Raw genomic sequence first — 15,000 nt, 5'->3', positions numbered from 1 at the left:
GTATTCCTGACAAGGTTGTGCCTTGCAGGGGTATGAGGCTGGGGCAGCTTACCTCCAAATATGTAACCTATGTAGTGTTCGCATTTTGTAAAACAAAAAGCATGTTTAAAATTTAAAAGTACAGAAGAGTGTGAAGGTATGAGGATGAGTCAAGGGAACTAGCTCGCCGCCTTTACATTTTGAGAGCTTTGGGATGGTTCCAATAATATAGTTCCTTTATCTCGTGTGTGCGTGCGCCGTATATGTTCTGTGTATTCCCTGTGTTTCAGCACTCTCCTGCACTGAATGGGGAAAGACTATTGCGTAGTACTCAAATCAATTAGGTTGTCCCGCCTTGAGTAGTATAATGTGATGGGATTCCTGGATTTGACAGTTCTTATAAACCATCTACTCATTTTTCCCACTGACGCTTTATTTGCTTCGTTATGTTTACTAAACGTCAGGTCATTAGACATCGTTACTCCCAGATCATTTACATGTAGTTTCCTTTTATAAGTAGATCTGACTGTCTTGTATCCTGTATTTCGTTTAAATCACAATACACAAGATAGTGAGGGGAATAGATTAGATGGACAAAAATATTGTCATTAAACTGAGAGAAAGCAGGACAAGAGAACAAACATAAGTAGAAGCTGAAAAGCATGAAAACCAGAAGCAATGAGTCTAAGAAATGCCAGCAAATATTTGTGTCCTGTAAAGATGGTCAACAAGTGTGATGGCCTGAAAGCCACTTCCATCGACTACATTACGTCAGATTCAATATATAATTCGAACGTCGGAATAGTTCAACTATAACGCAACAGGTACAGCAAGGTGGGGCATAAATAGTAGAATTACGGGCTCACCATAGCCCGTGCTACCTGGAACTTTTTGTTCCAGGTAGCGAATCTTAAAACAACAACAAGAAGCTAAACCTCAGTTCCCCACAGCCACTGTTAGGCAAGCCTAGCACAGTGGTGCAGTGTTGGCCTGATTTGTTGCTGCCACCGGAGGCCGCTTCTTTATTCTGCAGCCAATACTCATCCTGTGAGCGGTAGTTTATTTTGCAGCCAATACTCATCCTGTGAGCGGTAGTTTATTTTGCAGCCAATACTCATCCTGTGAGCGGTAGTTTACTCTGCAGCCAATACTCATCCTGTGAGCGGTAGTTTACTCTGCAGCCAATACTCATCCTGTGAGCGGTAGTTTACTCTGCAGCCAATACTCATCCTGTGAGCGGTATTTTACTCTGCAGCCAATACTCATCCTGTGAGCGGTAGTTTACTCTGCAGCCAATACTCATCCTGTGAGCGGTATTTTACTCTGCAGCCAATACTCATCCTGTGAGCGGTAGTTTATTACAAAGAAGAATACAGATGGCACAGGTCTTATTCAGATATGAGAAGTGCAGTATGAATAGCCTAGAGATTCTCGTTCACAAGTTTCCCACCCAAGGAACGCCTCCGTCGTATTTACACCCACCGTATCATTTTTATTCTATACAAGACAATACATCCATTCGTCCAGGGTACATGGGGGAAAATGCGTAATTATTACCCACCGAGGAATAATTTCTCACACTCGCGACACCGATGGCCTTCATCTAAGCATTAACTAGTGCGACGCTGCGAGCAACAATAACAATTGAGATTAACAAAGAAATCACACTAACGTGACACATCGGTGAGGAAATCAACTGGAGCAATTGCGCGGTTTGGGTGTACCCAGGTCGAGGGTTCGAATCCCCTCATTATCTCAACTGATTTTCTAACAGTTTTGGTGGTACATCATCACGTCATGAGCGGCGTGGCGGCGTCCTGAGCCTCACTCCCTTCCTCCGTCACATCTAAACTTAGCCTTCCGCTTCACAAGTGCCACCACCGCTTCCTGCTCCCACCAACACAATTTCACAAAAACAAATGCGGCGCGATACCCTTGTATGTCAATTTTCGATTTGTGTGTATGGCTGGCCACTCCCTAACAGGTGTCTCCGTCACACACTCCACCATCACTAACCTCTGATCACCATAATCTGCAGTGACCGTAACCTCCACCGTCACAGTAACCTCTACAGTGATCGTAACCTCCACCGTCACAGTAACCTCTACAGTGACCGTAACCTCCACCGTCACCGTCACCTTTATCCTGATGTTTAAACATAGACACTGCGCCCCCTCTCATTAATGGCCTCCCCCCCCCCCTTCCCTCCTCATCACAACGTCTGCCAGTCTTCACCTGTCTTATCTTACCGCCTCTTGCACCCAGGGACTGGCGTGATTACTAACATTCCTCTCCACCTTGTGGCCCCTGGCACCCAGGGACTGGCTTAGGAACATCCAAACGTATGCTACAGAACGTGTTCCAGAGCTGAAGGAGATTGAGAGACCACGCCACGATCGAGGAAAGACAAATCACCGGGGAATACGATAACAAAGTATTAAGAGGAGCTGATAAAGAGCTGACAGGGGGAATGGGTCAGGAGAACGTGCAGATTACAGCAACAATTTAAACAAATTATGACGGCAACACGAAGAAAGGAAGTTATTGCTTTGATAAACAAGTTACTGAAAAGGTGTTTGCCGCATCACAGGCAGCCTTCGTCACGTGTGTACTGCCCCAGACACACTCCAAAACTCTCCACTGCCCAAACTGACCGTCCCTACACTTCCACAACAAATCATCTTCTGTCACCTAAACCCTCTAAACAGTTCATCTAAACCCTCCCCCACAGTTCCACATCCAGAGAAGCCAGCAGCTGCAGCTCTCGACGCAAGACCAACATATAATATCAAATATGCTACGGTACAGTCGGTGCTGGAACCAATTGTATTGGCGTTTGCCTTTCCATTGGAGACTTTCGGTGCCGTGGAGAGGGGGGACCTGCTGCATGGGTAACAGCGTCTCCTGCTGTGTCTGGGTACAAGTGACAGGATGAACAACCCAGCGGGTTTTCTTCCTATTGAGGAGTGTTGCACATGCTGCTATGGCGGTGTGTCCACTCACAAGATGAGTGGCGCTGCCCAATAAACTCGCCCCTCGGGGCAAAATTTAAAAAAAAAAAATTTAAACCATAGTCTCCTGAGACTGATGGATGCTAACTACTACAGTCAATTACTCTCAAACTCCTGATTCACTTGCTGTCTTCCTACTCTTCCGTCTACAATTTAATTCCTTAGTACTCCTTTTTGAGATCTTTTCCTATCTTATATTTAAAATCCGGCCTACTTACTTTTCCCCTTCTCCCTCCTCCATATTTCAGACTACTCCTCCATTCGCCAAGCCTCCCACTCCACTCTCTCCCTCGTCCACTTTATCGCCTCTGACACTTCGCCAACAAAACCTTGTAATGAGAGTGTGAACCAGACAACAAAAAATGCTTACTTTCAAGTTCCGCGTCAGATTTTCACGCTTAAAATCCCGTGTTGGATCAATGCACAAAGAGCCAAGTTTAGTTCCATCAGCAAATTAAACTATTCACTATCTTGAGATGATTTCGGGGCTTAGCGTCCCCGCGGCCCGGTCCTCGACCAGGCCTCCTTTTTGTTACACATCCCCAGGAAGCAGCCCGTAGCAGCCGTCTAACTCCCAGGTACCTACTTACTGCTAGGTAACAGGGGCATCAGGGTGAAAGAAACTTCTTGCCCATTTGTCTCCGCCTCCACCGGGGATCGAACCCAGAACTTCAGGATTACGAATCCGAAGCGCTGTCCACTCAGCTCTCAAACTTCTGTGCCAGGTAAGTCCACTACGGGCTCACCATAGCCCGTGCTACCTGCAACTTTTTGTTTCGAGTAGCTGAATCTAAAACATTAACATACTACTAACATGTATCCACTCGTCCTCTGCCGTCAAAGATGGAGAGGCTCAACGAAACGCGTCATTTAGCGACTGAGAGGCCTATCCGGGAGCTGAATCTCGCCTCCATGTACATTTAGCTGAGCATAGTGGTAGTAGACCCATCTTTTTCCTAATATACGTCAACGATTTCACAGATAAAATAGGACAATTCATATGTTTGCTAATGCTGCAAAACAAATGAAAAGAATCATAACTTATCGGCAAGCACTGGAACCTTCAATATTTACTAACATATCGTTCCAAAACATACTTGCAAATAAAGATCTCATTATCAGATAACACAAATGTCTTTACCGGTTATATTACCTCTTGCAACGAATACATGTGTACAATAATCCATTCACCTGAATGGGTCTCGAACCCATACGATTAAATGTACACGCCTGGGCCACACTGATGTGCCTGAAGAGTGGTTCTTCCCAAGAGACCCAGAATGTGCGCGGCCAGAACCTGGATTATTTTATAGACACTCAGTTTACAGGACTGCACCAGAGCCAAGATGCACAACTACACAAGCCCGGAACAACTACCAACACAAACACTCCACTGAGAACCAGGACGTTCCTACGTTCAAATCGAGTGCGCACTCAATTAGGTGTTTGCATTATGTAATTTAAGAGAAGAGCACTTGATCGAATACTTCAGAATCTCATATACAATCTATTTTAAAAACAACTTATTGAATTAAATTCTCCTGGTGTATCTAACCCACTCCTCTTGCTAATTTGCCTTGCGCTAAAGCAGCTATTCTTGACACCCCTATAACTCACCAGGAGCCAGATTCATGAAACAACTTACGCAAGCACTTACGAACCTGTACATCTTTTCTCAATCTTTGGCGGCTTTGTTTCCAATTATTAAACAGTTAATGAGCTCCGAAGCACCAAGAGGCTGTTTATAACAATAACAACAGTTGATTGGGAAGTTTTCATGCTTGTAAACTGTTTAATAAATGTAACCAAAGCCGTCAAAGATTGAGGAAAGATGTACACGTTCGTAAGTACTTGCGTAAGTGCTTTCGTGAATCTGGCCCCAGGGCTTCAATTTTTCATTCCTATTGCGCTCACGTGCGTGAGGTAGTCATATGTATGTGTGTATGTGTGTGTGTGTGTGTATGTGTGTGTGTGTGTGTGTATGTGTGTGTGTGTGTGTGTGTGTGTGTGTGTGTGTGTGTGTGTGTGTGTGTGTGTGTGTGTGTGTGTGTGTGTGTGTGTGTGTGTGTGTGTGTGTGTGTGTGTACACGCTCGCATACATGGGAACATTTCAGTTGCTTCGTCTGCTTATTACTATATATGTAGTTGTGTGATCATTGTGAAGGACTGGAAGGCGCCACACAAGGGTCTGCATAATGAGAGACATAACAGTTTGTTTATGGTGTACAAGTTGCGTGTGATGACGTAACCCGCACCCCACACACTGCTGCCATTCATCCCGCCCCTCACTCTCACTATACACGCTATAAGCACCATGATTTACGCACCACACACTAAAGCGACGCTTAGTAAATGCCCGCCCTACAAGTATACGAGGAGTAATACCCAAGTTAGTGTAGCAGTGTACATATATAAGCGGTGTTGGCAGGGTTATTTAAGGCTTGTATAGAAAATCAGAAAAATAGAGTGCAACTACTTTATTACTAAAGCTTGATAAGGCAGCTTGATGCAGGCATGAGAGTAAAGACCTTAAAAATTAGGTACATAGGTCAAATTTTATTCTGGTACCGATCAAGCAATGCTCCAGAGTCTTAGTTCCAAGGGATTCCTTAGATATGAAAACATTAACAATTATCTTTTGGTGTATAGTTTCATTTCAGTGAACTGGGATGCAAATACCTGTCCTTGAAAAAGTAAACTTCTTAACTTTGTAATTAGGACGTAATTGCTTGACCGACCATTGCCCAAAGTCAAGATGCGGGAACTTACTTGTAAGCGTTGGCGTCTGAGCAGTACCTGACGACGCTGTGCCTGGAGGAGACGCAGTACTGCCCCCGCCCCGCTCCGACAGGATTGGCACTGTGTCGTCTCATCTCCACGCGCTCCACGACCTCCTCTCCCGCTGGCTTCTCCTCCTCCGTCGCTCGCACTCCCAGGTTCCATTCTTCATTTCGTTTGGCAGCCGCCTCCTGCTGTGCCTGAGCGTGCGCCAGCAGCACCTGCGGGAGGCGAGGCATCCCAAACCCGGAGAATCGCGCCCACGGGTCAGCCACGGGCGTGGGCAACCCAAGCTGGTGGCGGAAAAAAGGGTGATGGAAGGGTGAGGGAGGACTTAACGGCGAGGAGGGCAAGTCACACCACGGCTCCTCGTCGTCGTCGTCATCGTCGTCCTTCACGGTCGACTCCAGAGGAGAGTCGTCGGCGTCGGCAGCGCAGCTCGACTCTTCACTCTCATTTTCTTTATTATTATCGCTAGAGGTCTGGAAGCCGGCGGTGGCAGAGCGCCGCATGGTGTACGTTGTTCTCCTGTGCTCGGCGCCGGAGAGGGCTCCGTCGTCCAGGCTGGTGGGCCCGCAGGCCAGGGCGGCCAGTAGGGACGACGGCCGGGTTGGGGCGCCGAAGCCTGCCGGAGGAGGGATGTGAGCGAAGCCGCGCTCCTCCAGGAGTGTGTTAAATCGGTCTTGGTTCTGACGCATGAAAGAGAAGACATCGTCCTTGTCGGCCCACAGCGTCTCGCCGCGGGCCAGCCGCACCCGCTCCCGCTCCATCTTCACCTCACGCGACGTCTTCAGCGTCTGGCACTCATAAGGCCACTGATGATGGTCGCACTCTCGACCAGCCCTGTTGCTACTGCTGCTCCGGCAGGTGAAGTTATTGCTGTTTTTCTTGGGCTGGACGCTGAAGGAGTGCGACCGCTTGAAGCCCACCAGTTTTATCTTGTCAGTGTCGTGTTGAGGTAAGTCTGCAGGGACGACTGACAGCCGCGGGTGTTGCAGCTCCACGCCCTGCTGATGGTGATGTTCCTTTAGCTGCTGCTGCTGCTGCTGGTCGTCTTCCTCCTGGCTCTCGGCGCACCTTCCCAGGAGGCGCGAGAGTGAGCGTCGGCTCCGGCGGCCAGAGGTGGGCGGCTTGGGTGGCGGGTCGTGAGGGCGGTGGGCGGGTCTACTGCGACTGAAGGAGACGAGCTTGACACCGGCATCCTCCACGGCCACAGCCATCACCCTGCGGGGACACAACCACACATTAACAATACACTAATCACACACAATACTTCACTACAATTACTACATACACACTACACTACAACATATATGAAAAAGCTGAAATACACAGCAGTCACTCACACTACCCCCTCCCCCCCCACCCCACCATCACGGGCGGTGCCTGGAGGCATCGAGTACCTGCCATGTGAACTGTGCCCGTCGGGGGCGGCAGGTTGACGGGCACGATGGGGCGCGAGTCTGCGAAGTAAAACTCGTCAACTTGCCAAGTCTGCACCGCGTATTCCAGCGGGCTAAAGTTTGCGATAGCGATACACGCGCCACTACGCCACATTTTTGTTAGCGTGCACTGTGTAGGAGCAAGAGGCAGCCCGGCCTCGCACACAACTTGTCCTCTCGAATAATACATCGCATTTTGACGTCGAAATCTACAACGGACAAAATATGTACTATAAATCATAGCGAATCGCAAACGTTCACGTTTTCTGTGTGGATTGTCGGTAAGGTTAGCTTCGGACAGTTTAGTACATCACTTTCTGTCCGTTGTGGCAACTCGAGAGGACGGCCCTGTCCACACGTCAGTGACTACGTACATTACCCTGAGTATTAACCTGGCAAGTCTACTGACCAAGCTCATCCACTGATTTCTGGAGTCTCTGAACGTCCCATTCCGTCAGGCGGACCGACGCATGATGCGTGGTGTCTGAAGGAGTCCAGTCTTATGGTTTTGTGGGGACTTCGTTTAGACCAAGTGGTTAAATCTAGCTTTATATACAAGTTTTAATGCAAATATGATAAACATAAACGTGATAATATTGCACTAAAGAAAAAACTGAACCGGGTTTCGGTTTTGTGAAATGTTGCCGTGACACCTCCGTACAGCAGTAAAACACCACAGCGCCCGCGCGCTCTCTCTCTCTCTCTCTCTCTCTCTCTCTCTCTCTCTCTCTCTCTCTCTCTCTCTCTCTCTCTCTCTCTCTCTCTCTCTCAGAGAGAGAGCCAGAGAGAGCGTGAGAGCCAGAGAGAGCGTGAGAGCCAGAGAGAGGACGAGAAGAAGAGAGCAAGAGAAGAGAACAAGAGAGTAAGAGCGAGAGAGAAATAGGTTGAGAAGCACCTATTATACATTACATTAAACAACCAACGGTTAGAAAGGCGGGGTCCAAGAACTAACAGTTCAATCCTACAGGTACAAATAAATATAAATATACACCCACCCACCCTAAATGACATTAGAAAGATTTTTTCTGTCAAGAGTAGTTGACAAATAGAATGCGCTAGGCTGTGTTGGAGGCAGACTCCATAAAGTTTTAAATAATAATAATTCATTGTATCGGGGGACAGGCAGCTCATACATACATACATGTTAGGTTGACCAGACCACACACTAGAAGGTGAAAGGAAGACGACGCTTCGGTCCGTCCTGGACCATTCTCAAGTCGATTGTCAACGACTTGAGCACACACTAATTGTACGTGAGTACACACTAATTTATCAGACCAACACAACCAGCCGTCCTCGGAATCGGCAAAAGGCAAGTGAAAGACACTGTAGCCTAAGGAAGAAGTGTGAAGGGCAAGGTTAGAACGAGAGTGATGGGCAGGGTTTAGGAGAGGGAGGAGGCAAGAGAGAGGGGAAGGAGGGAACAAGGGCAGGACAAAAGCCGTAATTTAGGTGGAAGCTGAAATTGCCGTAACAGTGGCACAATGGCCAGCTCCGGGTCATTGTAGTGCCACGGTGAGAGGCACTCTTCTGGTCTACGGCAGCGGGCAGTGACGGGCCTCTGGTGCTCCCCCATCTGCAGAAAGGCTCCTGCGTTTTGACAGATTAGGTAATACGAATAGAAAGACATATAAATGCTGTTCAAATTCCTTTTAAAAAAATACTTTGAATTTAACGTGTTTCGTTATAAACAATTGTTGCATGTAGTCCGCCTATTAAAGTCAATAACATTATAAGATTGAAGCAATTTCAACGTGGAAGCCGTCATTATTAACAGGTAAAGTTGTATGTTCTCGACAGGACCTCAGGGCAACAACGTCATATCCAACTCCTATACTAGCAATTCACATGTCCATCTTTCTCTCACCTGAGTGAGAGAATACATCTTCAAATTAAGACTACTGCTAATGGAGGGAGGGGGGAAAAAACGAGAGAGAGAGACAGAGAGAGCGAGAGACAGAGACAGAGACAGAGACAGAGACAGAGACAGAGAGAGAGAGAGAGAGAGAGAGAGAGAGAGAGAGAGAGAGAGAGAGAGAGAGAGAGAGAGACAGAGACAGAGACAGAGACAGAGACAGAGAGACAGAGAGAGAGAGACAGAGACAGAGAGACAGAGACAGAGAGACAGAGACAGAGAGACAGAGAGACACAGAGATGGGAGAAGAGAGATAAAAAGAAATATTGGAGAAGAGAGTGAGAACTAAGAAAGAGACCAAGGAAGAGCGGCAGCCAGGTGGAATATAGACCGCAGTGGTTCACTGTCGCTGAGCAGCCAATATTGACGGATGACTGCCTCTCTCGTCACCCATTCAACAGATCCTTTCACGACAAATCCCTTACATGTACGCTATATGCTCCCGCTGGAAATATTCTGGGAGCGTCCCGGGCGCTGGCTCCTATGCCAGCAGGAACACCCTCACAATTTACTGCATTCTCGTGCGCCTCTGGAAGAGGATGTCTCCTTGCGCTCCCTTAAGTCCTTTCCCAGTTCTTGCATTTTTTATCTTTTCCTTCCTTATCTTCCAGCTTCCAACAGCCCCTCTTCCCCTCTCTCTCTTGCTATCTTCTTATTTATTCGTCTATTTTCTGGACTTCACTCTTATAAACGATTTTAATTCCTTCACTGCGTTTCAGATGGTGTCCAAGGGTTCAGCCCCAGCATCCCGGATACTGTCTGGGGCCTCAGCAATATTGTCTCAAATTCCTATGATGCCAGCGAAGGGGGAGGTGGTCACAGGACAAGGCTCCACACGCCTCTCCACACCCACACGCTCTACCACAACTATTGTGACCACATAATGGCAGGGGTGTGTGGCCCGGCACGTACTGCAGAACCCAATGTCACGGACGCTTGCCAGCTTGGACAAAGCTGCTGACGACATTGGGCTTGCGGTTAATGTTTACCCCTCGATATTGTTCTGTCTAGATCTTGATCCACATATGAATCCGTGTACGTTGTCCCCTGATCCCTTAGAACCGCACCTGACAACGTTTTGTTCCTCACCCCTGTCCCTAGCTGCTCATGGGGCACATCTGTCAACACTGAACTATATTAACCATTTTTCAGATCATCTCGAGAGATTGTTTGGATCCTGTATCAGCATCGTGCTGTCGCTTTGTTTATATTCTCGATTAGTTTCGCATCTGCTATCTATACGACTCTCTTTACTCTGTTTTGGCTCTTGACGTATATTTGAGTACGGGCTTTAGTATCATTCATTATACCACTCTGCTGTGACAGTGTTATCCATTGTGATGCCTCCACGACTCACTGAGACCCTCTGTCTCCTATCTGAGAGGTACTTACGAATACTGACTAATAATATCTCGGTAACTCCATCCTGCTACTCAAGATGCGGTCTGTCCGTCATTCTATCTCCTGCTCTCAGGCCGTCAATTTGTCATGAATCTCAAGTAGGCAAGTTAGACAGGACTTCCGTCAGCTTTACAATACCTTGCACTCATACGTGTGTGACACCGGTCAGTAGTTCACCAGTCTGCCTTCCCTCTTGCACACTGGTGCCGCGCTGTCTCCTCAAGGTTTCAGCTGCTTCTTAGTATTCATGGTAAGAGCTTGTCTGCTTGCCTTCAACACATCTAACTCCAATAATTATCCTTTTACCTCACCCGATGTTACTTTAATGGTCTCTCGGCGTGGTTGTTTACTCTCTTGGGTCTATTGGGAAGCTCACTTTCTTGCCTGATAACCTATGTAAGGTTTCACCGAGTGCACCCCGCACTTCCAGGCGTCTGGCGGAGAACAGGCAACACCCAGGTGACTAGTTCTTTTCTTTTCTGCAGCCTGGGTGCCTCATGGGTTTATTGTGTGTGGTCGAGCTCATAGGGCTGCTTCTGAATTTTAAATTCTGTTTAATTTTCATACTGGCGGTCTGGCTCTATGTGGCGACCCTTAGGAGGTGGGACAATAATTAGCACGAGTTGTGCTGATGCTATACAGTGTATATAATCATTACATAAATTTAGTTCATATCATTACTGCTGTTATGTCACATTTATGTTGCACCTGCGAGTGAGATACGCTCTGTCTCTCTCTCTCTCTCTCTCTCTCCACACACAGACACAATGTGGGCGCCTGGTGGCTGAGTGGACAGCACTCAGGACTCTTAATCCTGAGGACCGGGGTTCGATCCCGGCGATGGCGGAGGCAAATGGGCATAGTTTCTTTCACCCTGATGCCCTTGTTACCTAGCAGTAAACAGCTACCTGGGAGTTAGACAGCTGTTACGGACTGCTTCCTTGGGGGGGAGGGGACAAATAATAAATAAATATATTGATCGTTGATTGACAGTTGAGAGGCGGGCAGAAAGAGCAGAGCTCAACCCCCGCAAGCACAACTAGGTGAATACAACTAGGTGAATACACACGTGTCCAAAACAATTAACACAAAACAAACATGCAGACACTTTAGATAGCAAGGAGAGACAAGCCCGTATAAGAATAGTGAGTTAGCTCCCCACAAACACACACACTGATAGTGTTAAAAGTATCATCAAGCGTAATAGATGTGAAGGTCATATCTTGTAATGGTCACGTAGCAGTGTGTGTCTTGAGTCGTCAGCCACATGCCCGTCAACACTCTCACACACGTCAGGTGTCGGGGCCAGCTCCCGTCTGGGTGCAGGAATGACTATAACTTTTGTGGATAAAGCGATGCTGAGAGCCACAAGAGGAGCCTCGTGAGGTGAGAGGCATCTCGCCACCACCAGGTGGCTGGAGAACAGGTGATCCCCAGGTTACTTGCCACAAAGACTAATTCAGGAATTACATGACTAATTAGTCGAATAACATCAGTGTCCCAAAACACTGAACCCAAACTTAACGACCCACGCCAAGATACTGAAACTATGCAACAGTCAACATAACACTGGCAGTATGCAAGATGGTAGCAGTGAACATCCACACTGGCCACATCAGGGCAAATGGGGAGACCTTTGACAAGCCGCCGGACTGTCAAAGGCCCTCAGATAAATTCAGGTAAAGCCTCCAAAAAGTACCCGAAGACCGAGACAGGATTCACTCAGCCAGTCGGAAAGACAGTACTTGGTCTGGTCAGCAAGTGGTTGGGTGAGAGTGTAGACGGCCTGGCCATCAGCTGGATATGACCTCAGGAAGTAGTAAGCTTCCTCTCCACAACAGTGGGGAAACATTTCCATAGACCCCCTCATCATTTACATCACTATTGCCCTCATTATAACCATCACCGTTCTTATCAATGTTGCCACCATCCTCCTCCTCCTCACCACATCCCTCACCTAGCCCTATGTACCCGCGCCACCTCTATCCTCCTCCCTATCTGTCCTGCCTGGTAACTGGACACAAGTCCGTCCATTGTGAGCCGAGGACGAAGACCACTGTGTTGTTACTTCATAAGAATTAACACATTTAGTAACCGATTTTCTGTTTACCTTAATTCAATAAAATCAGCAAAATTTGGAGTGTTCTTATTTACTCTAGTTGTCAACTGTTCAGGTCTACTGACTCAGCACTGAGTACCGTACTGGCCACCGGCCCACACCTCTTAAATTTACGGACTTCGATGGAAAGAGTCGGAGAGCCGTGGTGGGATTGGCGCCAGAGCCACGGCCAGACTGAGAAGTGCAGTTGGTGCTAATTTATCGACGGCAGTTTCCGCCATATATCTTCCAAGGGAAGGAATTTGCACCACGTGTCTTACCCAAGGACGGAATTTCGTTTCCTTCTCCAGCCGTTGACCAGGCTACGGCTTGCTTCACTAACGAGTTTGAACATCGTTATTAATTTACAAATAATAAGTAGGAGCCATCTTTTGAGACGGTCCTCAAGATTGATGACTATCTTCCATCAAGAACAGCCATCAGTGTAATTGTGTAGAAACATGATAATAGGAGAGGAAGCGAGATGAATGAACATGGTGCTGCTTAACTGAACACCTAAAGCAGAAGCATGAAGGAACACACGAATGAACTAGAGATTCTATTGAACATATGAAGAGGTGGGTCAATAAACAGGTGGGGAAGGTGAACAACCCGAGTGAACACTGTATTCCTTCATATGACCAAGTTATTTGGTGTGGACATTGTTCATCTCAATATGTTCTTCCAGAACTTGCCCTCCGTCACCAATCACCCTTCTCTCCAACGCTCCTACCTTTCCTCTGTCTCCCCTACCTTCCTCATTCCATCCTGGCCCATCACCTCCCCTTCCCCCTCACTTCACCTACCCCTCACCTTTTCACCATTTCCTCTCCTCTCCCCTCTTTCCCTTTCTCCTTCCCCTCCAGACTTTCCCATTCTCCTTCGTCCCTCCCACGGAGCTCTTACCATAACACTTGGCTCCCGGGCCCAGCATCACCCGATAACCGATGCCTCCATTTGCATAGCGCTCTCATACTTGAAGTTTTAACCCGTTCCATCGTCTCGCGTCATCAATTACGCAAGCGGCAACAGGTATGTTACGGAATTAGGAATTCCCGAGAGGCCCAGATTTAGGGTCCTTGAGAGGGCTGGTATTTAGACTCCCAGAGGGGGCTGGGTTTGGGCTCCCTGTGTCCCTGAGCCCAAACTTGGGCTTGGGTACATGCTCACCCCGACACACGTCCTCACAGCCATAACACAGCTCCTCCTCAAGTTACCGCGAAAAGGATGTTTCCTTTTACTATTATTTTCTCGTCTTCGGTCCTTCCGAGCGGTTAAATGAGACTTTGTATCGACACACACTCGGGAGATCATGAAAATTCAAGCAGCTTTGCCTCACAGAGTGCCAGCCTTCCTTCTCTCAGAGTGCGGACATCAGAAAGTGTCCCCCAGAGTGCAGTCACAATATGGAATAGAACCTTCATAGAAATGCCTTGTATATTATCTGACCTCGTGGAGGTCCTATACTCGCTTTATCAGCTGCTTTTATGCCTAAATGTTTACCATTAGGGGGATACTAATAGGGGTATTTGAGTGGAATATTAATAGGGGAGCTAAATATTTTAACACAAAATAGAGCACGATGCATTGAATACCCATTAGATAATGAGGGGTGGTAACTGACCCAGCTCATTCACAGGTGCGAGGCTTTACTCGTATCTTCCCTCATGTACCGTTGGGCCTACTGCTTTGTTTAGAAGTGTAGATTCAAAAAAGGCCCCTGGTTAATACCTGGGGTCCTACACGGGGGTCACACCTGGGGTCCTCACGACAGGACCCCAGAGCAACACGCACCGAGGGTGGGATAAACAAGTTGATATACTGGGATGAGACTGTCAAGATAAGTCTTGATAACATATTTATTGAGTCCACTCTGCTCTGGATGGATATATGGACCTGTCTCACTGCACTCGCCAATGCATCAGCCCACGTAAAATACTCTTAAAATACGTGTACGGATGCACGTGTGTGTGTGTGTGTGTGTGTGTGTGTGTGTGTGTGTGTGTGTGTGTGTGTGTATGTATGTATATATATATATATATATATATATATATATATATATATATATATATATATATATATATATATATATATATATGTCGTACCTAATAGCCAGAACGCACTTCTCAGCCTACTATTCAAGGCCCGATTTGCCTAATAAGCCAAGTTTTCATGAATTAATGTTTTTTCGTCTACCTAACCTACCTAACCTAACCTAACCTAGCTTTTTTTGGCTACCTAACCTAACCTTACCTATAAATATAGGTTAGGTTAGGTTAGGTAGGGTTGGTTAGGTTCGGTCATATATCTACGTTAATTTTAACTCCAATAAAAAAAAATTGACCTCATACATAGAGAAAAGGGTTGCTTTATCAT

The 15,000-nt window shown here is 47.1% G+C and overlaps 1 protein-coding gene across 3 annotated transcripts in view; it reads right to left on the bottom strand.

The window, feature by feature from the left end:
- Positions 1 to 15,000, bottom strand: part of LOC123758831 (FYVE, RhoGEF and PH domain-containing protein 2) — a 231,117-nt gene that overhangs the window by 35,486 nt on the left and 180,631 nt on the right. For all 3 annotated transcript variants that reach the window (XM_069334608.1, XM_069334606.1, XM_069334607.1), the window contains exon 2: positions 5,760 to 6,992. In XM_069334608.1, coding sequence (XP_069190709.1) covers positions 5,760 to 6,988 — 1,229 coding nt within the window. In that variant the 5' untranslated portion in view covers positions 6,989 to 6,992. The remainder of the gene's footprint in view (positions 1 to 5,759; positions 6,993 to 15,000) is intronic.

This window comes from Procambarus clarkii, chromosome 31 (genome assembly GCF_040958095.1).
Source record: "Procambarus clarkii isolate CNS0578487 chromosome 31, FALCON_Pclarkii_2.0, whole genome shotgun sequence".
Classification (NCBI taxonomy): Eukaryota; Metazoa; Arthropoda; class Malacostraca; order Decapoda; family Cambaridae; genus Procambarus; species Procambarus clarkii.
This window is presented reverse-complemented; position numbering and strand designations above follow the sequence as displayed.